The following is a 27,378-nucleotide window of genomic DNA, read 5'->3' as shown; positions in this document are numbered from 1 at the left end:
GTGAAACTGAATAATACACAAGCTAGTTATATGGGCTTATTTCTAAGAAATACTCAGATTTATGCTAAAGCAAAAAAAAAAAAAAAAAAAAACAACGAAAAGTTTCATCTTCCTTTCCAAGTGGGCATTCATATCAGCGTCTAATAAATGTATTTAGGGGAAACATTTCTTTACATCCTTTACAGGACAGAGCTTTGATTCTGGAAAAGAAAAGCTCCGTTTGCCTTAGACTTTCTCAGTTCCTCCATGGCTAGCCTCAGCCAAGGTACAAATTATCTGCAATTCTCTGGGCGTCCCCTGCATTTAAACTGCAGTGTTTCCCCGGCCTTCTAACTCCAGATAAACGTTAAGAAAGACGGACAACCAGCTTTCTCGCTGCACTGTAACCCGGGAAGCCGCGGATGTTGAGCCCGCGCTGTGACGTCACCCGGCTCGCAGGCCCAGGCCCAGGTCTCAGGCTCCGGTGATTGGCTGGGACCCATGACGTCACGGGCTGGGGTGGCCCTGGCCTCGCGAGGACCCGGGGATGCTTTGGGTTCGTTTATTAAAAAAAAAAAAAATTTTTAAAGTGGCCGGGGGAGGGGGGCACAGAGGAGCCCGCGGAGCGCCGGGCCCCTCCCGCCGCGCCCCGCCCCAGCCGCGCCAGCCTCCTAGGCTGCCCGAAAGGGGGCGGGCGGGGAGGCGGGCCTGGGAGGAGCCGGGCGCGGCGCTGCGCCGTCCCTGGCCACCGCCCACCCCGTTACACACAGCATGTAAACAGAGCCCGCCGGGAAGCGCCCCGGGACCGGAGGGGACCTGCACCGCCCGTGCCGGCTGCCCGCCCGAGCGCCCGCGGAGCTGCGCGCTGCCCGCCCGGGAGGAGGGCGCCCGAGGAGAGAGGAGGGCGGCGGGCGGGAGGCGGAGGGAGCGGGAGGCGGGCGGCGCGAGGCGGCTGGGGCGCGGCGGGCGCGGCGGGCCAGGATGGATTTCCAGCAGCTGGCTGACGTTGCGGAGAAATGGTGTTCCAGTACGCCCTTCGAGCTCATCGCCACGGAGGAGACGGAGCGCAGGATGGATTTCTACGCCGACCCCGGCGTCTCCTTCTACGTTCTGTGTCCGGACACCGACTGCGGGGACAATTTTGTGAGTGCCTGGGGGAGGGACCGCTGCAGCGCGGGAGTGTGGCCGCGCGGCCGCTGCCCTGCGCCCGAGCTCCGGCGCCCGAGGAAGCCTGTGTGTGCTGGGGGCGCGGGGACGGTGCGCGCCCCGCTGCTCGGCCGGGGGAGCCCGGGGTCCGGCGCGGCGGGGTCGGCGTTCCGGGCGGGGTCGGCTGGGCGGCGGGCAGGGGCGCCCTTAGGATGCGGGCGGCGGGGCATGGCCCGGAGGCCCGCGCGCGGTGCTCCGCTTGGAGAACCTCGGGGTGTACCGCCTCGCACCCGCGCGTCCCGGGGCGCACGGAGCCTCCCGCAGACGCGAGCCGGAGTCCGGAGCTTCCTCCACCCGGGCGTCCCGTCTGGCTGTGGAATCCCGTGCCTCTCCCCACGCTCAGACAACTCCTCGAGTTGTCCCCGCCCGGGGCGCCCCCCAGCCCCGCGGGTTATTCCCTGCGCTGCTTGTTTGGACACAAAGCCTCTGTCCGCACTGGCCATGCCCCATCTCCTGGACCTTCTTTGCGGAATTACACCCCGATCTTTACAAACGCACGCGCGCTCGTGTGCGTGCGCGCGCGCACCGACACACACGGGCTCGTATCCCCTGCGCTTTCCTTGCTCTTCCGTGAGCTTCTGAGCGGGTTGTCCAGCTGCGGTGCTGGCTGGGGCCCCTTAAAGCCCCTCGCTTTTATCGGAAGAGAGGGAATTCCCCCTCCCTCTCCCCGTCACAGTCCCCGCTCCTGCCTCGGGCTCCGAGGGAACAGGACCTGGAACTGCCGCGTCCAAACCCTTGACTTTGTTTCCCGTGCCCACTTGGGATCTTGGGCGCTGGCAGTTTAGGAAGGGGATGCGGACGGCAGAGCAGCTGGGATAGGAGGTGCGGAGACGGGGCGAGGATGGCGCTCCATGAAGTGTTTGTGAGGACGGGGGAAAATGATGGTCCCCAAATGTAAGATGGAGGCGGCTGTGGGCTCGGGTTACCGTGTGGTCACCGGCTTGAGCCTGGAGCTGGCGCTGCTGCCGCCCCTGCGGACGGAGGTGGGGTTGCCTGGCCCTGGCTCTTCAGGTGGAGTGAGACAAAGCTGGGCCGAGTTCCTCGCCGCCGCTTGCCAGTACCATCCATAGAAAGTTCTCCAAGGAGTTGGAGAGACAGGAAGATCACCTTTCTTGGTCTCGGCCATAAAGCACGCCCCTCCCACCCCCTCCACCCCACTCAACCCCTCGGAGAGGAAGAACCCACCTGGGCCCCAGCCCTGTGACGGTGGAAGAGGGATGGTCTTGGGTGACGGCCAGATTGGAGTTCTGGCCCTGTGAACTCTTGTGAACTGGTCAGTTGCTGTCCCCCAGCTCAGTTTATACATCCAAAAAATGGGTATAATGCCAGTACCCAGGCTATTGAATAGATAAAGCACATAACAGCCTCCACACATAGCAAGGGACCCACAAATTGGGATCAGCGGTTAGAGTTTAGAGCTTGTTTCTTTTTTAAAGAGCGTCAATGTTCTCACCTGTAAAATGTGAATCAGAATGCCTCTTTCACATGTACTTATGAAGAGCAAGCTATATATGTGTGTGTGTGTGTGTGTGTGTGTGTGTGTGTGTGTAAGAAAACTGTTAACTGCAGTTAAAATAAGTGTTGTTTGTTATTGGGAGGAGTGGGAGGTCATGAAAAAAGGGACTTACAACAGTGTAAAAGTGTGAGAAAGCCCCAGGGATAGAGTGGAAAGGGCATCAGAGCCCAACTAACTGCCATGTTAGGGCTTGGTTAGTAGTCCCTTCCAGACCTGTGCTTCCTTAGACGGCCAGTAGTCTTTCCCCCTCCTTATTGGCATGACATAGGGCAAGAATCAGTCAGGGTTCTGGATTTTGTGGGGAGAGTTTCACACAGCCTTCCTGCTGGGACTACCGGGAGACATAGCCTAAGAAATTACTCCCTGGAGATTAAGTGGGTGGAGAAAATGCAAGGCCATTCTCTTACCTTGAATATGTATATCAACCCATTCAGAAACATTCTGTATATCCGGCCTTTTTCTAGATCACCCGTATTATATTTTAAATGTTTCCCCACCTGTAGGAGTGAACTGCTTGAAAGTGTTCTTTCACTGACAATTAAATGATATAAAGAAAAATGAAGATGGGAAAGGTCATTCCTTGGGTAGACCGGCACTTTCTCAATTTCTGGAGGCCGGAATGGATGGACAGGACGCTAACCCCTGGAGTTTTCTTAACCCAAACCTCTGCTCCTGTGTGTCCCAGGCCAGGTTTGTCAGGCTGCTGTTTGCCTTCAGTTAAAGGAACTCAGGTACAAAGTGTCCTACCTCTCTCCTTTTCCCTTTCCTAGGAAAATCTGTTTAGCATTAGAAGAAATTTTAGGTGAGTGGAATGAATCCCTATAATCTCAAGGACTTCTTACTAGGAATATTTTTGTAGCATTTCTCAATTTACAAAGTGTCTTCACATCATTCATTCAACGAACATTTTATTGAGGGCTTATTTTGTACCAGGGACACCTAGAGTACAAGTAGGGTCTCTGCCTTCACTTTCCTGGGGCCATTCTATCCATCTAAGAGGCAGTGTTGCTTAATGGCTAGAAATACACTAAGGTAAGTACCCTGTGGGCAAACTGCTTGGGTTTGCACCCCGCCCCCCCCCATGTCTACCTGTGTGCCTTGGGGGAAGTTATTTAGTCGCTCTACGCCATGATTTCCACATCTGTAAAATGGGGATGATAATATTAGTATTCTCATCCTAGTAGGCTTGTTTAGAACAGTGTCTGAAATGGGGGTGATGATATTAGTGACTCTCTGGCAGAGTCTCTGGATCTATTTAAAATATAATCCAGGTCATGTCCCCGCCAGTCCCTCCCTACCTAAACTTTTACAGTAAAACCTAAGCCCTCACGCTGGCTTCAAGCCCACACAGGATCTGTCTCCTGCCACCTACTGACCTCATCTTGGACCATTCTTCCCCTTTCCTTACTAAGTTCCTGCCACACTGGCCTTTCTGGTCTTCAGACATGCCAAGCTCAGGGCCTTTGCATTCGCTGTTCCCTCTGCCTAGAACACTCCTCCCCCACATCTTTACCGGTCTGGCTCTTTTATGCCACTCAGACCTGGGAGAAACCTTTTGTTCTTATCGTAGCACTCATTAGTACTTGGTAGTCTCTTGTTTATTTTCTGCCTCCCCCACTAGACTATAAGCTTCATGGGAACAATAACCTTGTCTGTTTTCTTTATCACTGCATCACAGCACTTAGAACAGTGTCCGACACATGATAGGTGCTCAATCCGTGTTTATAAGAATGAATGAATGAATGAATGAATGAAGACAGTCTGCTGTAGAAGACAGATGTTAAGGGTCAAGAATGACAGCTTCAAAGAACAATCACAACAACTACCACTTATGTGCAGTTTACTATGTGCTCTAAGCACTCTGCACGTACGAACTCATTTACTCTTAGTAATCTCACCAGGTACTCTATAATAATCTCCGTTTTGCACATGAGGAAACTGAAGCACAGTGAGGTTTACTAACTTTCCCACAGCTAGGAAGTGGAGGAGCACCCTGACCCACAGCCCTATTCTGAAAACATAGCATAACTCGGGACCGAGTTAGACTGTGGGTTCAAGGGCATCTTCTTATTGGTCCGCAGAAAAAGTCTGTGAGGTAGGTATTATCCCCATTTTATAGGCGAGAAAACTGAGGCTCGGTGTAAGGGATTCATCCAGGCGTACACCACTGAGAAGTGGCGGAACCAGGACTTGAGCCCAAGGCCAGAGGCTTGCCCTTGCCACCCTGCAGCCCGTCCCACAGGCAGCATCAGGCCAGTAACTCCAGATGCCTAGGAACAAGGACCTCCTTTTATTTTCCCTCTGCTTTGGCAGCTCTTGGGTCCCTCGTGCCCTCTGTCCCCTTCTCGCTTCACAGGCCATCCGGTCCAAACTGTTCCTTTCCAAACTGCTGCCCTGATTTGGGGCTCTCTTTGTGGACGCTCCGTGAAGTCTGGTCCTACAATCAAATGAAGCTGCCAGCGCCTTGTCTGTGCTGGGAGTTGGGGGACGGGGCTTATCCTGCCTGGCTACAGGTGTGACCGGGAGTGGGCCGAGGGCTTACGGACAGGTGGCACACTCCCCTCTGTGGCCAACTCAGGTCCTGAGGGCTCTGCCAGGCTTGAGGAGTGGGGTGTTGGCAGCCACTCATGTACCAGCCGGACAGGGGTGCGTGTGTAGGTGTCACACGTCCCGGGCATGGCAGCACCAGCTGCTTCCCTACTGTCCTTGCCCAGGAGAAAGGGGCTCTAATCAAAGAGCACTGCCCTGCCCCTCCCTGGTGCCCGGGTGCTAATCACCAGACAAAGGAAAGACCTGTTGTCTACTGTTTTGGGGCAAGCCATCAAAACATGTTTAGATCTAAAATTTGTATAGTTTAATCCCTTCTCAATACAAAAACAAAGATAGCAGTTGTCATAGTATTAAAGGAAAAGGTTCTCTTTATAGAAAAACTATGTGATTTATATATCTATGTATATTCATTCTAGGTAGCCAAATAACCTTTGCATTTTGGAGAAGAAAATACAACTGGTTTAAAAAAGATTGCATTGTATTTCTATGGTAGTATCATGGAGAGAGAACACTTTCTTGTCTAATTTAAACTCTACCCTCAGTTTTCTCATCTGTCAAATGGGGATAATCATATCTATATTGTGTTAGTATTGTGAGGATTAAGTGGAGAATATGGTGGACTGTAAAGCTTTCCACTGTATGAATAGTGGTCGTGCATTATTCATGTAGAGAGACTGTTTCAGGGGCAAAGATATGGTCTTCGTTTATCTGTGGAGTGAGTGGTAATCTGAGGAGAGTCATGTTATGCTCAGATGAATTCACATAGATGGGAATGAGCACGCTAATGAGAGGCGATCTGCAGGTTATCTCCTGTAATCTTTATAACCATTCCATGAGTATTATTATTTTCTGTGACTTACAAATGAAGGAGCTGAGGCTCAGGTTGAAGGCTGCACATCTCTGGTAAGGTCCTGGCTTTGCCTCTTGTTTCCTGTGTGACCACAGACAAGTTGCTTAACCTCTCTGAACCTCAGTTTCCTCCTTGGTAAAATGGATCAGTGGCTGACATAAAGAGCAGGTCATAGGTATAGCCAGCCATGGCCTTCCCACCCTGTGCAGAAATATGTTGGGTGGCATGAGAGGGCTTGTAGCTTTTATCTTCTGCCACCTCCTGTATGGACAGTAGTCTGTTCTGGATGAAGCTACACCAACTCAAAATGGACTCCCTGGCACTGCTGACGGCAGAAGCTCTGGTCACTGGTGCAGTGAGAGTCAGGACTATGGCAATGGCCCTTTGTCCTCTAAAAGCTACTTGTAGGGTTGAATTACCTTAATGATCTAATACCATTTTTGGATAAGATGGATATTGCCATGTAGAAAACAGAAAGGTGGTCGTTTTCCTATTTGCAGATGACAGTATATTGTCTTAATGTGGGCAAGCTTTGATAACAAACTCCAGTCTGACTTCATAACAGAAAGCAGGGCCACAGATGGCCTGTTCTAAAATCAAAGTTCTCACCGGGGATTTTCAACTCCTAATGGGCAGGAATTTACAGGAAAGCGGAGGCTGCTCGAAAGTACAGCAAGGGCCACTTTGCTGCAACCATGCTGTCCTGAATTTGGAGTTGGTTTTAGTCAGTAATGACATTGAGAGTTTTAAATGTAATGCTCATCCCCAGCCCCGTACCCCCAAATTTGTGGTTAGCCCAAGCTCGGCTCAGGGTCCGGTTCTCAAAGTGTGGTCCCAGAACCAGCAGACTGAGTGTCTCCTAGGAACTTGTTGGAAATGCAAATTCTCAGCCCCGCCCCCATCAGACAGTCCGGGGTGGGGCCCAGCAATTGTGTTTTAATAAACCTCTAACTGACCGTGTTGTGTACTAAAGCTTGAGACTCACTGTTTTTTTCTCCTTTGCCAAACCTTTCCTTGGCCTTTCTCCTATTGTAACAAGCAAGGTCTGTGATCGGCCTTAGCTCTAACTACCCTATTGGAAAGCCAATACATTCTGTACCTACATTTATATTTGCCAGGGAATTACTGTACATTGTTCAAAGCCACGGGTCCTCTGACCCCATTCCAGTCTTTTTCACGGCCCAAGTGGGTGTTCGGTTACACATGCTTAAAATATTTTCCAAGTTGGAGTCATGGTAGCCATGCCCAGTGGTGCAGGACTCTGGGTCTGCAGTTACCCATCTGCCTTTGTACAAGACAAATCCCCAGATGCTGTTTTCAGAGGCATCAGCCCATGCACCTGATTTTCTTCCTGCCTCTTCCCCCCCTATTTTTCCTAAGAGATAGCCATCCTGCCCCTAGCCCCTTGTCTATTAATTCTGAAGAGCTGGGCTGTTTTATCTGCAGGCACTGCCTCCGGGCACTGTGCTTCTCTGTCTTTGCATAGGCCTCCAGAAAGCAAATCTGTCCCATCCTAGCAGGTGGCCCAGCCCCCTTACCTTTGCTTTGATCTTATTTTCCTTTCGTTGTTTTCTTCCCTTTGTCCTTATTATCCCAACTGCAGACTTATTTTTTAGTTCATTGGCTCTTGTATTCTATGGATCTTTGCTGATTGCCTTGATTATTTTGGGAAGTTTTATTCAAAAAATAAAACTGAGTACTTTTGTTCTGAGATACAATGGATATGAAACAATTAGCATTTAATAACGGATGTCCTTTGAATGGCCATGTATGCCTGGGTCTGTCTGATTCCAAACCCTGTGCCCTGTCACTGACGTTATCATTTGAGCAGAGATTCAGTGAAAAGGAGTTTTTAAACCCATAAAACCAACATGACTGGGAACCCAGGGTGAATTAGACAGCCAAATGAGGGAAGTTTAAGCAGACTGGACAGAAGATCCTTTATGGGTGTTACGTCTTCCTTCTTCAAAATGTACTTATAAATCAACAACTCCAAAAGTGAAGGAATGAAAATCGTGGCATGAACAATCTCCTCCGGAGGTTAGAAATGCCTAGAAACATTTAACCAAAGAAACTGATTGCCAAACAGTGTTGGCTACACTGCAATTCTGTTACTGTTCGAGTGATACACTTTCCTTCGTTTACTTGGTAATTTCAAGCACAAATGCACTTAAAAACAAACAAACAAATCAAACAGGTATATAAGGTTTTCATAGATACACCGACTTGTGGATTATAACCCACGTTGCCTTGGGTAGTATTCTCAGTGAAGCCGCATTGAGCGTCTGATTTGCTCAGCCTGTGACCTCGGCCATGAGGCAGGTGGAAAGCCCAACCTCACCCTCCCCGTTCTCCTGCAGAAGCTAAACGGGGGAAGAGGGTACTTCTGTCCACCATTTATTGAACATCCACTGCATGCCAGCCAGGCACTGTGCCAGGAATTTAATAAACTTTTTGCTTTTTCTTAAATCTTCACCAATCTAGGGAAGGCAGGCTTAAAGTTTTCTATTGTGTGTGCTAGATGTCAATCCCATCTTTAACTTAGAGAAGAATTGAAATGCACTGGAACTTTTTAAAATTTGAGTATGGAAATGGGTGCTGAGCAGAACTTACATGAAAGTGAGATTTTATTGTTCTTGCTGAACCCCCACGGATTAAGAATCAAGTTCAATAATGGACATAAAAACACTTTGTACTATTCTACTTTCGTACAATGTAAGGGACTTGTTACATCAATGGCATTTCCATGGCTTGACAACTTTTAGGGTCTCTAACTAATAGGCAGTTGTGTTTGAGCTATTCTCTCAAGTGAGAGAATCTAAGTTACCTTTTATTAGGACGAGGCAGAAGCTACTGTAGCAGTCTGCTGGAATTAGAGCAGCACGTGTCAGAAATGGACCTTTGCATCTATGAAACGTGGATAATTGGCTGTACAGATAGCACATTAGCACCTAATTATTGTCTCTTAGATGTGAGCAGTATTTTAAGTCTATAGATCTAGTTGAGAAGGAAGAAAGTGAAGTGAGTTTATTGAGTGATGAGCTTACTACTTTCTGGGGTGATACCCTGACCGTTTGTATTAATGGGAGGGACGAGTGTGTGCTTAATATGGACCATTTCTCCAAAGAAATTTCGTCTCCTGCTGTCTGATCCCTGCTTCTTGCTCTGGTCTGCTAGTCATCCTCTCCCATGCCGCCACACTTTTTTTTTTTTCTAACCAGTGTTGAGCTGTCAAACCAGCCCTCTCTAAACAATGATTTTTGGTACCTGGTAGATACCCTGATGTTATCCTGGTAGCCCAATGCCTGTCCCTCTGCATCTATAGCTGTCAAGCCTATTTCTTGGGCTTATTCCAAATTCTTAAACATTTATGGGAGAGACTTGTCTAGTCTTAAAGGTGTGCTACAATGGATATCCTCATGTGGAAAGAAAAAGTGAAAACCTAAAGCCAGTCTCTTTGGTGCATGCTGACATTGAGAAGTGGCGCTTGGGACGGAGCCCTCTAAAAGCATTTTAAGGGAATGTGAGCTTTCAGAAGCCTTTCTCCCCCAGTGTCTAAGCGATAACTCTTCTGTGTGTTCTCCTAACTTCATTTCACTTGGAAGTAAATTCACCATCACCCCCACTCACAGGCTAATCTGGGTAAAGAATGTCTCATTCCAAGTTAGTGGTTACAAACTATGCCTAATTAACCCCTCAGCCATGGCGGAAGACAACGTTAAGGAGCATGCAGGCTCTTGGTTTCTCTTCCCTCCTTTTTTAAAGCCACCCTTGGCCTGCACTAGACGGGAGACAGTGGAAATCATGCATATTGACCCCACTGTCCTTTTTACGACCTTTGAGCAGATCTGATGGCAAATCGAGCCGGTGAGATTATGGACCAATAGCTAGGGTGTTCTATAGGGTATACATTTTCTTATCCCCTTCAGAGCAAACAAATCAGGAATGAATATATAAATTTTACTCTGGAATACAGGCCTTCTTCAGATGCATGTAATTAAGAAAAAAATCTTTTTGGTTTTCTGTATTTCACACTGAGTTTAATGACTGTGTGTCTTTGTTTTCTCCTTCCCCTTGCCTGTGGGCATGTAGCACGTGTGGAGTGAGAGCGAGGATTGCCTGCCTTTCTTGCAGCTAGCACAGGATTACATCTCTTCCTGCGGCAAGAAGACGCTCCAGGAAGTCTTGGAAAAAGTCTTCAAGTCTTTCAGACCTGTAGGTGCCTGCTTGCCTTCTAAAGCCGTCTTGTTTTCTACCATGATTGTGTTTTGAATAACATGGATTGTGGGGAAAGTGGGCAAAACCTGGGATGACTAATTGTTTTTCTCTTGTCTGCTTTGTGGCTTTAAGATAGCAGCACGCGGAGGGAGGCTGAGGGTGGGAGGGAGGGGGAAATGGGATGGGACACAGCTGTTTGCTGCAAGGATGACAGTTATTTCTAGCATCACTTGAGTTAAGACTCTCTGATAGGGTGGGAAGCCAACAGAGCCTTCATGAGTCCACTGAGTATTCTCGTCCTTATGCGGTAGACTTCAAACCAAACTGTTTGGAAGGTTCTCTTATAACTGAGGCCTATATTTGGGGAACTTCCCAAAGGTTATATGAAGGATGTACCACCATGTCTGTGGGTCTGGCGAAGGATGAAACTGGATACTGGATCTGTCCTTTTCTCTTTTGCTAAACTCTTACAGAGTGCTTGCTTCTCCTACCCCGGGGGATTTCGGGATTTGTATGTTTGTGGCTGGCTAACAGTTTGTATTCCTTCTAGCAGAAACACATATTAAATGAATTCTAGCTGAAAATATGTAAAATGAAGACTCATCCCTATTTTAAAAATTACCTATTTCCATTTATCTTTATTGGAAGATAAGGGTCAAATGACCAGTGTCCTGACACTTCCCCAAGTTCAATTCTGTGCCCACCGTAAATACTCAACACGTTCAAGGATATTTGCTCTAGAATTTCTATTTATTTCTTTTTTTTTTTTAAAGTCTTTTAAGATAGTGCCTACTTCTCTGGTGAAATTTTCAAGCTTGTCTTTTGTTTCTCTGAACGTGGTAGGCACGATTGCATGGTTGCATAATAGACTGTGTCTGGTATTCCAGTATTTCAAGGTTTGTAAGTCTATTATTTTGTTGTCTTTTGTTTCAGATGGTTCTCACTCCTGGTATCGTATTTCTTTGTGGGTTGGATTATCTCTGTGTGCTGCTTATTGTATTTGAAAATTTATATATAGGAATAAATTAAGGCTTAGATGAGGGTGCCTTCCCCCAGAGAGGATTTTCATTTGCTTCTGCCAGCCCTTGGGGGCCCTGTCAGTCTGAGACCACCTCCAAACAATTTCAGACTTGTGGTTCTTGGAACAGTGAAGGTGATGAGAAGCCAGGCTGCAGGTCCGCTTTCTTCCAGCTCATCCTTGTCCTAAGAGCTGTATTAGTCCATTCAGGCTGCTAAACAAAATACCACAGACTGGGTGGCTTAGAAACAACAGACATTTATTTCTCAAGTTCTGGCAGCTGAAAGTCCAAGGTCAGGGTGCCAGCAGATTTCGTGTGTGGTGAGGGCCTGCTTTCTAAACAGACGACCATCTTTTTACCGGAACCTCACTTGGTGGAAGGAGAGAAAGAGATTTCTAAGGCCTGTTTTCTAAGGGTACTAGTCCCATTCATGAGGGCTCCACCTTCATAACCTAATGACCTCCCGAAGGCCCACCTCCTAATACCATCACCTTGAGGGTTAGGATTTCAACGAATGAATTTGCGGGGGCACAGATTCAGACCATGGCAAGGACATAGGCCTTTGGGGTCCCGACTTAACGTGGAGATAGTTTGTAGCATTTGGCTCCTTTGGAAGACCCTGGATTTGACTTTGGTTCCCCTAGCTTTTAGAGTCGGCCACAAATGCAGTAACGTTTCTAGCTGTTTCTTCTAGGTCAGCAAATACCCTCAGGACAAAAGCAGCTATTTATGTTAGGTTTACCTCTCTAGGTTCTAATTCTTGAATATATTTAAGAAGGCATTTTTCATATTGAATCCAGCTTTTTTTCAGTTCTCTGTGAAAGAGTTGGTCCCAATCATTTAATGCACTGTTACAAGAATTGGAATTTCTGTGGCTTTTGTCACTCTGTCTGATTTGTATCACTCATCCAACGAATTCATTCTTTTAATTTTTTTACTTTTCTAAGCCTGCTTGGCACATTCAAAATAGATTTTTGACTTAAAAGTATGGTCCATTTCACTTTCATTCATTCAATATATATTGAATATATACTTACTGAGAGCCCACTAGGTATTTGGCAGTACGTACTGCTCTGTTCCTAGCACTTGAATCAAATGGGTGAAAATCTTCGACCTCACGGAGTTGATATTCTGGTGGCAAGGGAGACAGGATAACTAAGTACAACACGTGTCAGTGATAAGTCAGGGAGAAAAAAGTAAGTCAGCGAAAGGGGGCAGGAAATGTCAGAGGTACTGAAAATTTTGATTAGAGGAGCAGGGAAGTCTTCATTAAGAAGGTAACGTTTGAATGAAACTTGAAATAAGATGTGAGCCACGAGGAGGTCTAGGGGAAGAGCTTTCCAGGTAGAGAGAAGAACAAATATGAAGGCAACAGGGTAGGAGGTACCAGAGTGTGAGGAGCAAGTTGGGGCTGGTGTGGCCAGGTGGTGGTGGCGGTGGTGGGGATGGAGCGAGAGAGGAGTGTGAAGAATTTGAAGGGTTGTGGGTCACAGAAGCACTTGGCCTTTTACTCGGGTGTGATGGGAGCCACTGGTGGAGTTTGAGCCGAGAGGGATCTGACTTCACATTTTGAAAGGCTCCCTCTGACAAGTTGAAAATAGGTTCTAAGGGGAAGACCAGCGAGGAGGCCATTGCTGTCACGTGGGTGGGTGGCAAGGGGGCTTGGACCCGGATGGTGGCGGTGAAGGTGGAATGAAGGCGTCAGATTCTGGAGATGCCTTGAAAGTAGACCCAACCGGACTGGCTATGGATCAGAAGTGGGGCATGAGAAAAAAAGAGGCGACAAGGATGACGCCAAAGTGCCGTGGCTAGGCACGGAAGGGCGTGGCATTGTCATTTACTGCCATGGAGCAGGCTGCAGGAGGAAACGTTTGGGGATGATACTATCAGGAGCTCCGTTTTGGTCAGCGTTTGAAACACCGATTAGACATCCAGGTAGAGATATCCAGTAGGTACATTTTTTAAAATATCGATTCTCCCAAGTCTTCAGCGGAAAAAAAAAAGTCTGGTAGCAAATGATATATCCATTTTGCAGCTGGTTTCCTCGCAGGGGTTTGTTCCATTCGCTTGTCTGCCACCTGGTCCCTCCTTATGTGGCAGTCATCTCTGGTAGCAGGCAAAATACCTGTAGAATTGCCTTAACTGGAGAAGGTGAGCTCCTGCCAGAACCCGTTTTACTGTTTTTCTTTACCAAGTTTATGACTATATCTTGGTAACATATAAACGGGGGGAAAAAAGTGCAGTCCGAAAAAGTCCAGATGTATTGCTGAAAACAATTGGATTGGTGGAATATTTTCTTTCCGTTCAAGCTGCTGCGTGTCATGGACACACACAGATTTGATATGTTGTTGGACTTCCAGGGTTTGGGTTCATTTCTAAAGCGGAGCCTTCCTTCGCGGGCAGCGTGGGTGCTCCACGGGTGAGGAGGCCTTGACCCAGTACAGCCCTCCAGTAGGGAAGGTTTTGGGTGCTGGGCGCCCATTCTTGCTCGGCTTACTGCGATGTACTGGTTCTTGGGGGAACCACTCCGGAGAGGACGTTAGTGGGCTGGGCATCTTTGCCCCTCGGCGAGTGCCAGTGGGAGGCACATTCTCAGGATTAGTGGCCCTGAGGTGCGCGTGGGGTTTTGGGTTTCTGTCAGTCGGGCTGTGCCCCAGTCGGATGAGAGCAAGTGTGACAGCCCAGAATGAAGGACCGCTGGAGACCAGTACGGAAACATTCACCCCTCCATCCCCACTGAAGAGCGCAATTCTTCCCACTGCCAATATTTCTCTGTTTTATACAAGGGGGCGTTGGGTTTAGAAATAAGACATACGAAAGGGTCTTGTTGCTGCTGTACTAGAAAGTATTTGTGAAGTAACGCAGACCCAAATGCCACAGGGATGTCAAACAGGCAACCTTCCCATCATTTCCCTGAAAAGTCGTGGTCATCTGATCGATTGGGCAGCTGCCTTTTGCTAATAGTTGGGAACCACAGGGGAGCTATTTCTGCCTCCATCTTAGAACAGCTTCACCCAGGCTTTGAATCCTTGCTTCTGCTGGGCCCGCCCGTTGCCAGCCCCTGCCCTGTGGGTCCCTCCAAAAAATAAGGACCTGTCTGTTGACAGCCTTCTCTGCCTTTAGGGGGCATCGGTCACACAGAGTTAGCTAAGTGCCGAAGCCTGCACACTCTTGCCTGCACGGGCCAAGTGTGGAGTCTTCTGGCCTTCCCGAGGGAGCCTGTCCGAAATGCTAAGCAGGCCACTTTAGCACTCTATCTTTCAACATACCAACTTTGTGGACTGTATTTGTTTTCCTTTCTCTTGTTTGCCTTCCCCCCACGGAAACACTCAATATCACAGTCAAAGGCCGTCCCCCCACCCCAGGAAATCTGTTGTTGGATTTGAAAGGGGGAAAAAACGTTACTCTTTTTCACCATCCTACTCCTGGTTTTCCTCTACTTGTTCATCACATTTTCAACGAAATGTTACCGATCGCCTGCTCTGTGCCAGAGCACTGCTTTGGAGAGTGAGGGGCAGGCCACCGTGCCCAGCTCTGCCCTCAGGGAGCTGCGTTTGTGGGAGGAGAGACAGCCACAGGACCATACAGAGAAACTCCATGTTACACACAGAGCCTTTGTTTTGGCCCCGACACTGCTGGAGACTGCGCAGAGCCTGCGAAGGAGTTCCACTCTTGCTCAGCTTACTCCGATGTGCTGTTTCTTTGGGGAACTATTTCCTGAGTGGAAATTAGTGGGTGCGAACTGTAGGGTGTGTTGCCTGTGGTCTCTTTACCCAGTGTTGTGGAATCAGGGTACTGCAGTGATGAGGAACCCAAGCCCTGTGGGCAGCGATTCAAATCCCAGCTCTGCCTCTTGCTGCCTGTGTGACCTTAGCCGAGTTACTTAACCTCTGTTTCTCAGTTTCTTCATTTGTAAAGTTAGGAAACAAATGACAATAGTTACCTTAGAGTTGCTTTGACATGAAATGACGCAATTCTTGTAGGGTACTTAATACAGCACGTTACCCATGAGAAGCACTGAATAAACGCTGGGCAGGATGGGGACACCAGGTCAAATACTGTTGAGAAGTGAGTTGGACTTAGTGAGTCCCTTTCTGGGACTCCGATTCTTGGCAGAGAGAAAAATCGACTTGCTCGGTGCTTGGAGCACATGCCTAACAGTAGCATCTAGGTAACAGAAGGGACGTTAAAGAGGCTTTATGGGGGTTCACAGACAAATGTTGATAAGGGTTGGTTTGGACAACGTAATAAATGTCCATTCAGTAGCTAATCCGTACAACTCGCTGTGTAGGTGCCGGTGCTCCCAGAAGAGTGAATGGACACTCATCCCCCGAGTGGGGCATGTGACCCAAGAGCCGCTGGGGGCAGGTTCTCGGGTGACATTTCTGCTTTTCTGTTTTTTTCTAAATGCTCTATGATGTCACAGAAACCATTTATAACCAGAAACTACGTTGTGTTTTGTTAAAAGCTGTATTGTCTACAAGGTGTCAGAAGGGCTAGGAGTGTCAGACTCACTGAGGAACCAAGTGAAGTGTGGGGCAGCGACTTTATGAGGAGGTGGGACTTGAAGAAATGGCAGAATCCAGACGTGCTCAGAGGAGGAAGAGGCCCGGCCACGAAGGAAGCCCAGAAAAGCCAGAGTCCTTAGAGCTGCCCCAGTGGGGGCGGTGGCTCCGTCCTGCGCTGGCCTGTCTGGCTCCCATGCTGAGTGGCCTCTAGCAGGTTACCTCAGTACCCCATCCCTGTCTCTCTGTCTTGTGGATTCGTAGGGAGCTTCAAAATCAGACTAAGGACATAAAGGACTGTCAGACCCCAGCCATCCTGCAGTGTCATCTCAACTTCTGGCTCGTCACGGCCGTTAGGAAATGCTTATTGGGCGGATCCGTGCCCCTGGGTCGTACACCGGGGCAGCTTCCCGCCTAGAGTGACCACATTCTGCTCCGCTCCAGGGCCTCTTGCTTGAACCTAGGATTGTTCCTTCTTGCTGGAACATCATATCCAAATGGTACCTGTATGCAAATGACAGCAGCAAGGAGGTTGTCATGGCCATCTGTGAGCTGGCGGGTTTATCCGTGTTGTGCAGCCACTAATGGCTTCAGAGATGCTGGTCAGTAGCCTTGAGAAATGTGAGTTGGAAAAGTTCGGGATCCTACATTCTTCTTGTTTAAGTGGCCCTTGGTTGACAGTTGCGGTCATCACATGATTGAGCTAGATAATAAAATAGTGGCTGTGAATCTAAATAATGGTCATTGTGCCATTCATTTTCTTCCTCTATGTTTTCACATGTTTTATTTAGTGATGACTGACAGACTTCCCCCTTGTTTAGAAAAACAGTTCATAAGAGAAGAGAGCGCTTACCATTTCCATTAGCGGCTAAACGAAACCTTATCTTTGCCCTTTCAAATTCTCTCAAAGCTTTTCTTTATTTCCCTGGAGTCCCAGCTCTTCCTCCTCTTCCCAGCACTGTGGGCATTGGAGCCATGAGGCACCTGTTGCTATGACAGTTTTGTGTACTGTGCTGGTTCATGTTGCTCTGAGCACCCTACCTGGAGTTAGAACCTGTGGTTCCCCTGACTGACCCCGGTCCCCTCCCTGGGGTTGCTGTGTAACTCCACATTTGTAACTCTCAAGAAGCAGAGACTCGTATGAACCAGACTGATACTGTCAGTTTGCCACTGACGGCTGGTGAGCCAGAGATAAAACGCCACAGGAAAACCCTTTGTGACCCAGAAAAAGTCCAATTCTTGCTTCTACTCTTAGTCTGGTCACGAGCCTGGCAGAAGAGAAAGAACCCACCTGTGGGAAGCTGCTCGTGGGTCAGAAAGTCTGATAAGAACAGATTATACACACTTGTGGGTTTTAATAATAATTAACTTAATTATGGCTTTTATTTTTTGCTCACTTTATGAATATTCAAGCCCTGTCTTTTTTAGAAAGTGCAATGGCCCCTAAAAGTAAGAGAGTACCTACTACTCTTGCCCATTTGCAATGTTGCCACCTACCTCTTTTTTCCCCCTAGTGTCAAGAAGACAGACTGACCAGCATCCCATCATAGGTTTCTTGGTACCACCAGCATTATGGATCATTACGATAAATGGTGGCAAATTCCCTAAATGCTTTAAGAGTCTCAGTACTTGGAGTGTGGTTCCAGGACCAGCAGTGTCTCCGCGTCCTGGGGGTTTGTTATAAATGCGGAATCTCAGGTCCCACTTGATGCCTACTGAATCAGAATCTACATTTCTGGTAGGTCCCTGAGTGAATCATATACTGGGCGCCAAAACAATGTCTACAAGTGGACACTTTGCTCAGCGTTGCTCAAGCAGTAATTCGCCGTCATCAGAAGTGTCTGGACGCTGATGGTACCCACTTTGAGCACCTTGTCATTGCAAAAGTCACACGTGACTTGTATTCCTCTTTTGTCATGGTATATATTGAGTATTACAATTTTAATACAGTTTTCCTTTCTTAAAATGTGTCTACATTTTTGGGGGCACCCTCTGTATGTACTAAAGCATGAGGAATGCTGCTTCAAAGAATCCTCAGGAAGGAGCTTCCTGGGACCTCAGAAACCACAGAACATTTACTGAAAGCACCACAGCTCTAGCTGGTTGAGTGCACTCTCCAAGGCACAGACACCTCCTCCCCTTATAAAGACGCTCTGGCCCACTGCTGAGTGTGTGCCACCTTTAGAGACAGCAGATGCTAAATGCCAACTGAATATGGCTTCGACCAGTTTACATCACTCTCCAAAACATTCAGTTGGTCCTACAGATAATTGGTACTCTCTTAGATCTACAGGACTTTAATTCTCAAGGGCTGGCATCTCTACCTTTCCAGTACAATCCTGTTTGGATGGGGCCCCAGAATTTCTTACGTAATCACAGGTTGTTCAAAGGAAGCCTGATGGACAGCAAGACCCGGGACACACCAACACTCTTGTCCAGAGTGAGCATAGAGATTCTTTTTCCGGTCAACTGAAAACATTTTACTGAAATACGAATTAATGATTGTAACTATCAGCAGTAACTTAAATATACCAGACAGGGTTTCTGGGCCTGTCTCCTTTCCCTTATGAAAATCTGTGGGTGTAGTGAAAGCAAGGACTCCAGGATTCTCACCAGTCTGTTTGTGCGCCTGTCTCTGATATGTCTTCTCCGCTGTTCAAAATTTGGATCCAGAAGTTAAATTTAGACGTACCCACCATCGATGGGAATGGAGACAGAGGCTGGCGGGAATGCTAGATTATTTCATGTCTGTATGCTATCCTTTGGAATCCCAGGCAAATTCTAGTCCTGGTGCTTTTTCTATTCTCCACATGCTTCCAAATTGTACATACTTGTAAATGTAGCCGTTAACATCGCATGTGGAATTTTTCACAAGGTGTATTACCCAGTATTGAAGCCTCCAGCTACAGGAATAGCACTGACAGCTAGAAGGGAGTCTCCTGGGTAGCCTGGTGGTTAGGCGTGTGAACTCTGTAGTCCAGTGGCCTGGGTTTGAATACAGCTCTGACCTTACGCTCAGGAACTCTGGACAAGTTCCTCAACCTTTCTCGGTCTTACCTGTAAAAGGAGGATAATATTAGTATCTACCCCACAGGGTTATTATGAGGACCAAAGGAATTATTATATGTACAGCTGCCTCGGACAGTGTCTAGCAGGTAGTAACTTAAGCAGTATTAACTATGATTATTATTAAGTCTGCAGTGAGACAAAATCGGTTGGTTCAGTGGAATGCTGAATGTAAGCCTGACAATCAAACGAGGCTAATAGCACTCAGCTTCTTACTTTCCACAGGACTAATGAACAGTCACGTGGTCCAAAAGCAAGCCCAGCAGAAGAGAGGCAGGAGCAGGGGCTGGAGGCAGCCGACTGATGCCGCAGTGACTCTCCTTGAATAACTGAACAGGCTGTGCTTTAAAATGAGAAGCAAGATGATAGGACATAACTAGATAATTCACAAGACTGTGGTGTGCAAACCATGGCCACATTCACTTTCTCAATTACTCTCCATAGTTTCTCTAGAGGTAGAGCAAGTGTCATGATTCCCACTCTACAGAGAAGGGTACCAAGGCTCAGCAAAGGCAGTGGCTTGGCAGAGGTCCCCAACTAGAGCTCCGGCTTCTGGAAGCCAGGTCCAGTGCCTTTTCCACATAGCCTCTCAAGGAATCTGCAGACCCTACACTAAGGTGCCTTAGACGTCCAGAAAGCCATTGAGAACTTCCTTTCCTTCTGCCTCCTGTGAGGGTAGGGGATGAGCACCTCTCAGAGCAACATGTGAATATTTCCCATCAAAGGGAAGGACCTCCCGTGTGGCTGATGTTCTAGATCTAGAACCATGGGCTTGAGCCACATTGAAGGTAAGGTAGGGAGCTACAAAAAGCAGAGAGGGAGGGAGAAGGCAGTGGTTTTGTGCTTGGCTTGCGTGGAACCTCTTCTACAGGCCACCCTAAGCTGAGGAGCGGAAGGGTGCTGAGAGGTACCTTGGTTTGGGTCCATGTGACTTGCTAAGTGTGTTACGAAAATGAATCAACGGCGTGTCTCTTTAGGACACTGTGGCAAGTATGCAGATGTGTACCTCAACTATGCCCTCTTTACCCACGACAGTCGTTGCTAACTGAACACGATTTCCCACTGCTCAGAACCCTCCTGAACCCAGGGCTCTGGGCAGCCACCAGCAGTCAGATCTGTTAAGTGAGAGGGAACCCATTGGCCCTTCCTCTTTTCAGGGGTCTCCTTTTAATATAATGGGGAGTTACATTTATTTAAATTAATACACCTTGTTCTGGCATTTAGGTGATTCTGGAATTGTTGGCAGTGGCAACTATATTTTTTATTAGTCATTTAAATGTTACTACTGTTTTGATACTTTGACCTTGTTGTGTCATCTAGCGGCTTTGCAAATAAAAATGGAACACCAGAATATTAATCATCTGGGTTCATTGTAACCAGCCATCTTTTTTTCTCTCTTTCGAGGCAAACTTTGTCTTTTATTCCATCCACTAAGATATGGAAGGGAGACAGTAGTAGGACAAAGGGGCTTCTCCCTGCTCCCAAGCACACACAAGGTTGGCCCAAACTATTCGGACAGGCTGAGATGTCCTCCCCCGGCCCCACGCTTCCCAGGGACCAGTCTCTGAGACCGCTGCCTCACTCAGAGCGCTGAGGGGAAAGCATGTGTCTGCAGCTGGCCGTGTCCACCCTGGCAGGCCACGTGTGTAATATGACCAGTGGTGCCCAGCGGATGATTTCGCTCTGTGTTCATAGGGCTCTTTGAGACCTGCAAGAGGACTTCAGAGTAAGGCATTATTTTCATCACAACTCTGCTTATCTGTCCCTCACTGAAGCAATTGGGAGGGAGCGGGAAGAAAGGGGTGGGGGTGGCAGGACACTAGGGAGGCAGTAAAGAGTAAACAGAACGGTTTTTATTTCATGTCTTACTGCAGTTAGTGCTTAGATCGTAGGGCCATTCAGTGGAGTTGTCTCACAGTGAGCGACCAAGCGGCCACCATGGGACAAGATCCTTTGGCCACGCGCAGGCAGTAAGTGTCATTGAGGAGCCTTTGGATGAACGCCCCCCGATCACAGACAAGGCTGAGGAGTACCCAAAGTCACAGCTTCCTCCATCCAGTACCACAGCTTTCTGTTCATATTGATCTGACCCAGCAAATGGCACTCACAGTCTCTAACCAAAGGCCCGTCGGTGCTTTAAGAAAATCACTGTGTAGTTGTTGTGAATTTCCCTGGTGATGATTAGAGAGCATTTGGAAAATACAAAAAGAGAAAAAGAAGAAATGTACCCATAATCACACTGTCTTAAAAATACTCTTAACGTGTAAATGGGCTTTGAGGTCTATTTTTCTATGTATCTGTGTGTAAATTTTAAGAAAATCTATATCATAATGAAAACACTATTTTTATCATGTTCTTTTTACACTTATGAGCACATTTTGTATATTGGATTATTTAAAATACTATCTTCCATGGATAATAGGATTCCGTCTTATAGATATACCACAAATTTTTCAACCATTCTGTAGAACATTTTAGTAGTTTCCACATGTCTGTGTGTTATAAGTAATAGCATCATGTGTTTTTAGGGGAGGAAATGCGGGGAATAGATTTTTGACATATTGATGGGATAGTTAGCCCTGTTCATTGTACTGCTGCTAACATCCAAGGTTTGTGTGCGGGTACGTAGACATAGTATCTTTGTGCATAGGTCATATGTGATGCCGGGTTGTGTAGTTAAAAGTAGAGATTCTTTCTCCAGGCTCCCCAAGAAAACCTAACCCTTTCAGCACCAGTCCATTGAAGGATTGATATTCCCGTCTAATAAGTTTATAAACGTAATTGTGGGAGTAGTTGACTCTGAGGGAAATCCCTAGCTGCTGTTGTAAGTCCTGGTGAGTGCTGTTGAATTTGGACCAGATGCTTTCGGTGGTCTTCGTGCCTGGGACCCTCAGTGCTCACAGCTGCTTCTCTTTTCTCCCTTGTAGTTACTGGGCCTTCCGGATGCAGATGACGACACATTAGAAGAGTACAGCGCAGACGTGGAAGAGGAGGAACCAGAGGCAGACCACCCCCAAATGGGGGTCAGTCAGCAGTAAACTTGCCAGGGCTCCCATCTGAGAAGGAAAGTGAGCCCCGTGGTACCCAAGGTGGGGTTGCGTGCTCCTGGGTTAGCATTTTGCATTAGTACTTCGAAACAGGACGTCTGACACCCAGCATCCAAATTAAAATGAAATACCTTTTTAACAACCACAAAATATCTGGGATGAGCTTTGCTCAGAAGTGACCTGAATTTTACTCCCGTTTCAGTGGGTTTCTATGGAGTTGTCTCGGTAGCCTTGGCCATTTTGAATTTAGAGTCCATTTTGTGGCTGACCATTCTCTCTTGAGTTTGTGTTGGAGAAGTAACATTCGCTGACTCGAACGTAGGGAACTCTGAATGTATTAAGGATATGTGTTGAGTCTTCACAGGTGACATTATTGAGGGGAAGCATGGCAGAAAAGAAATGCAGTCTGCACTTTTTATGTACCTTGTAAGTGTCGTAAGTGAAAGGTTTTGCTTATAAAGCATGAGTTGTAATATCTAGTCATTAAACTGCACAAGGGCAAATACAAGGGCAGAAAAGGATAATCACTTAGCTTTGGGTGAAGAGGGGAAGAGAGGCAAAGAAGCCTTCTTTAAGTATGCTGCCATTACTGAATGCCCCAGATATGGCAACTGGTTCATGGGTAGGTATAAACATACTTGCATGTTCAGTTATTTTAAAACATGCTAATTTCAAAGACACTTTTAAAGTCGAAGAGTGGAAAATATAAGTGGGGTGACATAAGCTATCAATTTCTTTAAAATGTTTATAAACCATCCCATTTGTGAAAGGAAACATTTACCTTCTCTCTTTATAATGAGATGGCGACTTGTTCAATCATGAAAACACCCAGAATCCAAGTGCCACTTCAACTTTGAAGCCATAGATAAATTTAATGGGAAAATAAACCAGGATAAAAAAATTTTTTTTAAATATGATGGAATCCTTCTTCACTTTCTTAGTCTGTCTTTTATTCTTAAAAAAAAAAAAAAAAGTCAAGAAAAGGATCCTACTGTATAATTTACAAAAAAATTATAATCAAGTGCTTCGAGGAACCTGATTGCAGTGAATTTTTAAAGTGATATGAAAGTGGGAATCTTTTCATCGTGGGTTAGCTTGGTTCAAAGGACACATTTTAATGATCAAAAGACTCAGACAACTCGCAGGAACAACTGTTATCATCATTTAGCCAACAAATACTTATGGGGAAAATCCTTTGTAACACTAACATGGACTTATTTAAAACATTCATTTTCTTGGATGATTCTGCGTTTCTGGTTCTAAGGACTGAATGCCTCTTCTACACCCCTTGACTAAATGTGGCCTCTCTAGTAGGAATGTTTTTAACATGCTGGCCTATTAGGTTGTCAAAGTTTGGGATTAAAAAAAAAAAAAGGCAGTAACAGCCGTAGAGGCTATAGAGTTTATGGGAGTCATAGATCTTCCAGGCATGTCGGCATAAACCTGATTATCTCAACATTTTCTGTTAACTGGTGCTTTGAGGAGCACAGCTGCTCGTGGTCAAAGAGCGTACTGCATTTTTAACTCATCGGGTGAAATAATAGAGTGGTTTCCATCCGTACTTCGGTACCCACATTGTTTTCATTTCTTTGGAAAAAAAGCTTAATTCAAGGTTAATTCCAAATGAAACATTTCCTTCCAAGGAGCCTGTTAACAAAACAAACCTTGACATGTCGTCCAGTGGGGTGAGTGTATTCTGTCCTTTGCTCCCTCGTCTGAGTCCCGATGGGCTCTGTACCTGAGCACAGGTGTTTGGGAAGCTGTACCTTCTGTAGCTATCGCTCAGGTTCGGTCACCTTTGTTTTAACACAATAGGCCGAAAGAATAACTTCTGCGCCTGACATGAAGAAGCTTGACTGGCTTGCTCCATTCAAAGGTAAACTGGAATTTTAATCGTACCTAGAGGCTTACAATCTAAATTTGCGTAAGTTTGCAAATGGATTGAACATTAGTATGAAATGTATTTTAGGCTTTGACCAAATTCATTTTGGTATTATTGTGTTAATATTCTCTGTTTGTAAAAATTGAGCTGAGATAGACTCAGTCGTCCAGCAGAGGGGCTGAGGAGAAACCAGGTCTTGGTTCGGCCCCAGGAATAGGGGATAACGTTGCTGTATGTTCCTCATTTTCCTGGTAAAACCCCAAAACGTATTAGCAAAAGGATTGTAGCCTCTAAGACTTCCTTTTCTCTGTGCACATCCCCGCCAGTGCTCTCTGACACATGCCCACACGTTCAGGTCGTGGGTGGCACTGGGATTTGCACAGTGCAAATCCCCCCAGTTGGTCAGTGAGTCAACAGCCTGTGGTTTCTGTTCTGGGAAGGGTTCCATGGCTAGATAGGTTCTGGACTTTCATAAACATATAAACCCACTTAGCAGGAGGCAGTGTGGCACAGGGGGAGCAGAATTGACCCAGGAGTTAGGAGAGAGACTGGCTTCTAGTGTTCACTCTGCCAGTGACTGCGTGACCTTGGGCAAGTCACTTAACTACCCCGAAACAAGGGATGATTGCCCTTCCTGCTTTTTAACCACTATTCCATAGCTGCCTTACGGTGTACGTGGGTATGAAGAGCAACAATCAAGGAAACTTTAAGGGAAATGAGCAGGAAATGCATTTTGAATCTCTGTCCTTAGCGTCGTAGCGACAGGATTACCTTAGAACGTGTTTCTGTTGGTCTGTGAGTGTCCAAACCCTCCAGGGCCTGATCCTGAAGGGCTGAGGAAATTCTGTTCCTTAGGTGAGAGGGTCTTCAAGTCAGGCTCCAGAAGATACAGAAAACACACTTATCCCAGTTGTACATGCTCTGCCCATGGAATGCATAGTCTTATTTGTGCCCTGACAGACTGACAGACTGTGGCTTTGAAAGTGGAATAAGTTTAACTGGGGAGAAATTTTGCACGAGGAAGAACTGGAAAAGAGTGAAAGACGAGTACTTTTTTTGCCATCTCATCCAATAGAGAGAATGTGTGAGAGCATGAGTGAGTGAGTGTGTGTGTGTGTGTGTGTGTGTGTGTGTGTGTGTGTGTGTAGGTATCTGTAGGTGTGTGAATAAGGGAATGATTGCTTGTTGATCACTGTGGGCTAGCTGTGAAATCATGCCTATGAAAACGTAAAATCTTGATCCTGGGTTCGAGTAAATCACAGAGACATTTTCTGTGGCTGCCTGGTTACTTTTCTCTACCTGATAATCATGCCGAGCAGACTTTGGGGAGTCAGAGAATGAACTATGGAGCGGGGAAGAAGGGGAGACCGCACACAGTGCCTGCCACCACTCTGGGTCCAGTTACACTGAGAGGTGCGCCCGTCTCCCAGGCTCAGAGAAGCACATAATCCTTTTTGTTCTTCCGTGACTAGGACACAAAAGGCTCTTCTTTGGGAATTCTCCTGGTGTCCTGGGGCCAGAATTTGCTTTCCCGTGTACTTCAGTAAAAACCTCTCTCTCATAGTTGCTGTCATGTTTCATGTATAAGCAGCAACCATTCTCTATCTAGCACAATTACATGTCTAAATACTGCTTCTGTTTCATAAGAGCACAAAGTATGTGGACCTAGGGGAGCTGTGATACCAGCATATCTGACAAGTTGGGAAACTGCTATGAACATATCTGATCTCACGGTTTGAGAGTCTCTCGGAGTAGGCAAGACGTAATCTGGGGTGGGAGGAGATGAGTAAGGGAGAATGGGACAGTTAGGGTATGGTTCTTCAGAAAAAGGCCAGGAGGCAATTATCACGTAAGTCCCAGGAAAACTGTATTTCATGGCTGTGTCAGTAGGAGCCTGCTTCCCTCAAAGGGACTGCCTGCAAGTTGAGAGGCAAGGTTTGTGTTGGGAATGGCTCTGTGGCTTTGAAAATGCCCCCCAGCCAAGGAGACAGTGGGTGTCCCGCAAATCTGGTGGAGTTCTTGTCCTGTAGAAACCAACTGTCAGCCAGAGAAGATCTGAGCGGGGCTCCAGCTACTGGCAGGCTGACCATGAACCAACCTTGATCTTGCATCAGTTGCAGAGGAAGCCATGGGTCAGTAATGCCCCCACCTGCAGGCCCGTGGGCAGAGCCCACCTACTCCACAGAGCTTTAGGGTTGTAGAAAGAGCACAGTTAAAACTCCGTTGGGTTGCAGATCCCTCTGCCCTATCGTGAGTATTAATTCCAGAGATGCCACAGTTGCCATTGTCATTGCTTGGTCATCAGATTACCAGGGAAGCCTACAGTTGTTGTTGTTGTTTTAATTCAATACCAATCTTCTATAAAGACTCAATCAGTTATTTTGGTTTTGTGATAACCAGGTTTGGCATGAAAGGCTGACAGTCTTTTAGATGGTATACAGAATAACTCTAACACTTGCCAGGATGCCGCTAGCCCCCGGTGTCCATGGCAACGTGGTGTCCATGGTAAAATATCTATAGCTCAAGTTCATTGGGCAAATTGTAAAATCATAGGTTGTCTTTGATGTTTTTATTTAAATTTGGATTACAGAAATACAGCACCTATGAACGTTTCATGCTAGAAAGCCCATTTAAAACACTGTAAGGCTCAAGAGGCACAGCAGTTTAAAAGCGTGCTGCAGGCCACAAAACAGTAAACACTTAACTTACCAAGAACTGTGTATTCGAGTTGTTGGATACCGCAGAGAAAGCTGACAGCCTGTTCTTTGTAAAACTGCCTTTCCCTGTTTTTATCTTTTGTTTCCTGCCTGTGTCTTGAGATCTTTTTTACTTTAAGTACCATCTGATAGCTAGGCAGATGAAGCTACAGAGCAGTACTCTAGGCCAATGTCAGCTTTTTAGGGGAGAAAGGAAATCGCCAACTCTAAAAAAAAATCTGAAACTATCTGTGAACCAGTCTTAATTTGTGTATCAAAGCAGTTTAACCATCTCCATGAGAAGCAAAAGCAAGGAACAGTTTTGGGGGTTTTTTTAGGCAAAACATATTTCATGCAGGGTGTGGATGCTTTGCCTTGATATTTCCTTTCAAAGAAATCTCTTGTAAATGACAAAACTGTGAAATGGGTTGCCAAAAATTGTTGCCCTTTGTTAGATGCTTCCTTCCGGCAGTGTAAATCCTAAATGGAACCCTGTCCACATCTGCTCCTTCCTCCCTCCCCTGAGAGAGAGGGTCTCATCTGACGATGTAATTACCATACGCTTGTTATTAAACAGCCTTCCAAACACTCATGATGTTTGCCTCTTTCTTACTCCCTCCCCCATGGCTGGTTCTAGAGAATATACCCCTAATGTCATCTAACCGAGGAATAAGGACCCTCGACCATCGGTGAGCTTTGTGGTTGCTGTTGTTGGGGCTGGTGGGGAAAGGGGTACTTAGGGGGTAGGCAGGGAGGAGGTGGTTACGTGAACCTCTGGTATGATTCAAATGTTAATAATTGATGTTTTAAGACTTGAATGTATCTATTCTGACACTGCACCTGG

The 27,378-nt window shown here is 46.8% G+C and overlaps 1 protein-coding gene across 3 annotated transcripts; it reads left to right on the top strand.

Moving 5' to 3' along the window:
- Positions 1-785: 785 nt before the first annotated feature.
- MTURN (maturin, neural progenitor differentiation regulator homolog) lies at positions 786-27,126 on the top strand. 3 transcript variants are annotated; one of them, XM_081080173.1, is made up of 4 exons: positions 786-831; positions 914-1,122; positions 10,194-10,316; positions 21,837-27,126. In XM_081080173.1, the coding sequence occupies exons 2-4, from the start codon at positions 961-963 to the stop codon at positions 21,945-21,947; spliced, it is 396 nt and encodes a 131-aa protein (XP_080936299.1). In that variant the 5' UTR covers positions 786-831; positions 914-960; the 3' UTR covers positions 21,948-27,126. The 3 variants fall into 3 exon arrangements, with proteins under 3 accessions (XP_080936299.1, XP_080936300.1, XP_080936301.1); XM_081080175.1 differs by lacking the exon at positions 786-831 and having other exon boundaries at positions 885-1,122; positions 21,837-21,932; positions 22,321-22,534; XM_081080174.1 differs by having other exon boundaries at positions 805-1,122.
- The last annotated feature ends 252 nt before the right edge of the window (positions 27,127-27,378 follow it).

This window comes from Rhinolophus hipposideros, assembly GCF_964194185.1.
Source record: "Rhinolophus hipposideros genome assembly, chromosome: 18".
Taxonomy (NCBI): domain Eukaryota; kingdom Metazoa; phylum Chordata; class Mammalia; order Chiroptera; family Rhinolophidae; genus Rhinolophus; species Rhinolophus hipposideros.
The sequence above is the reverse complement of the archived record's forward strand: the minus strand, read 5'-3'. Positions and strand labels throughout refer to the sequence as shown.

What these genes read in the sequence shown, in the direction of transcription:
- MTURN (XM_081080175.1), top strand. Translation starts at nt 961, where the DNA reads ATGGATTTCCAGCAGCTGGCTGACGTTGCGGAGAAATGGTGTTCCAGT. An exon ending in CCGACTGCGGGGACAATTTT is followed by an intron (nt 1,123 to 10,193) that starts GTGAGTGCCTGG and finishes GTGGGCATGTAG; the next exon opens with CACGTGTGGAGTGAGAGCGA. An exon ending in CAGACCACCCCCAAATGGGG is followed by an intron (nt 21,933 to 22,320) that starts GTCAGTCAGCAG and finishes GAGTCTTCACAG; the next exon opens with GTGACATTATTGAGGGGAAG.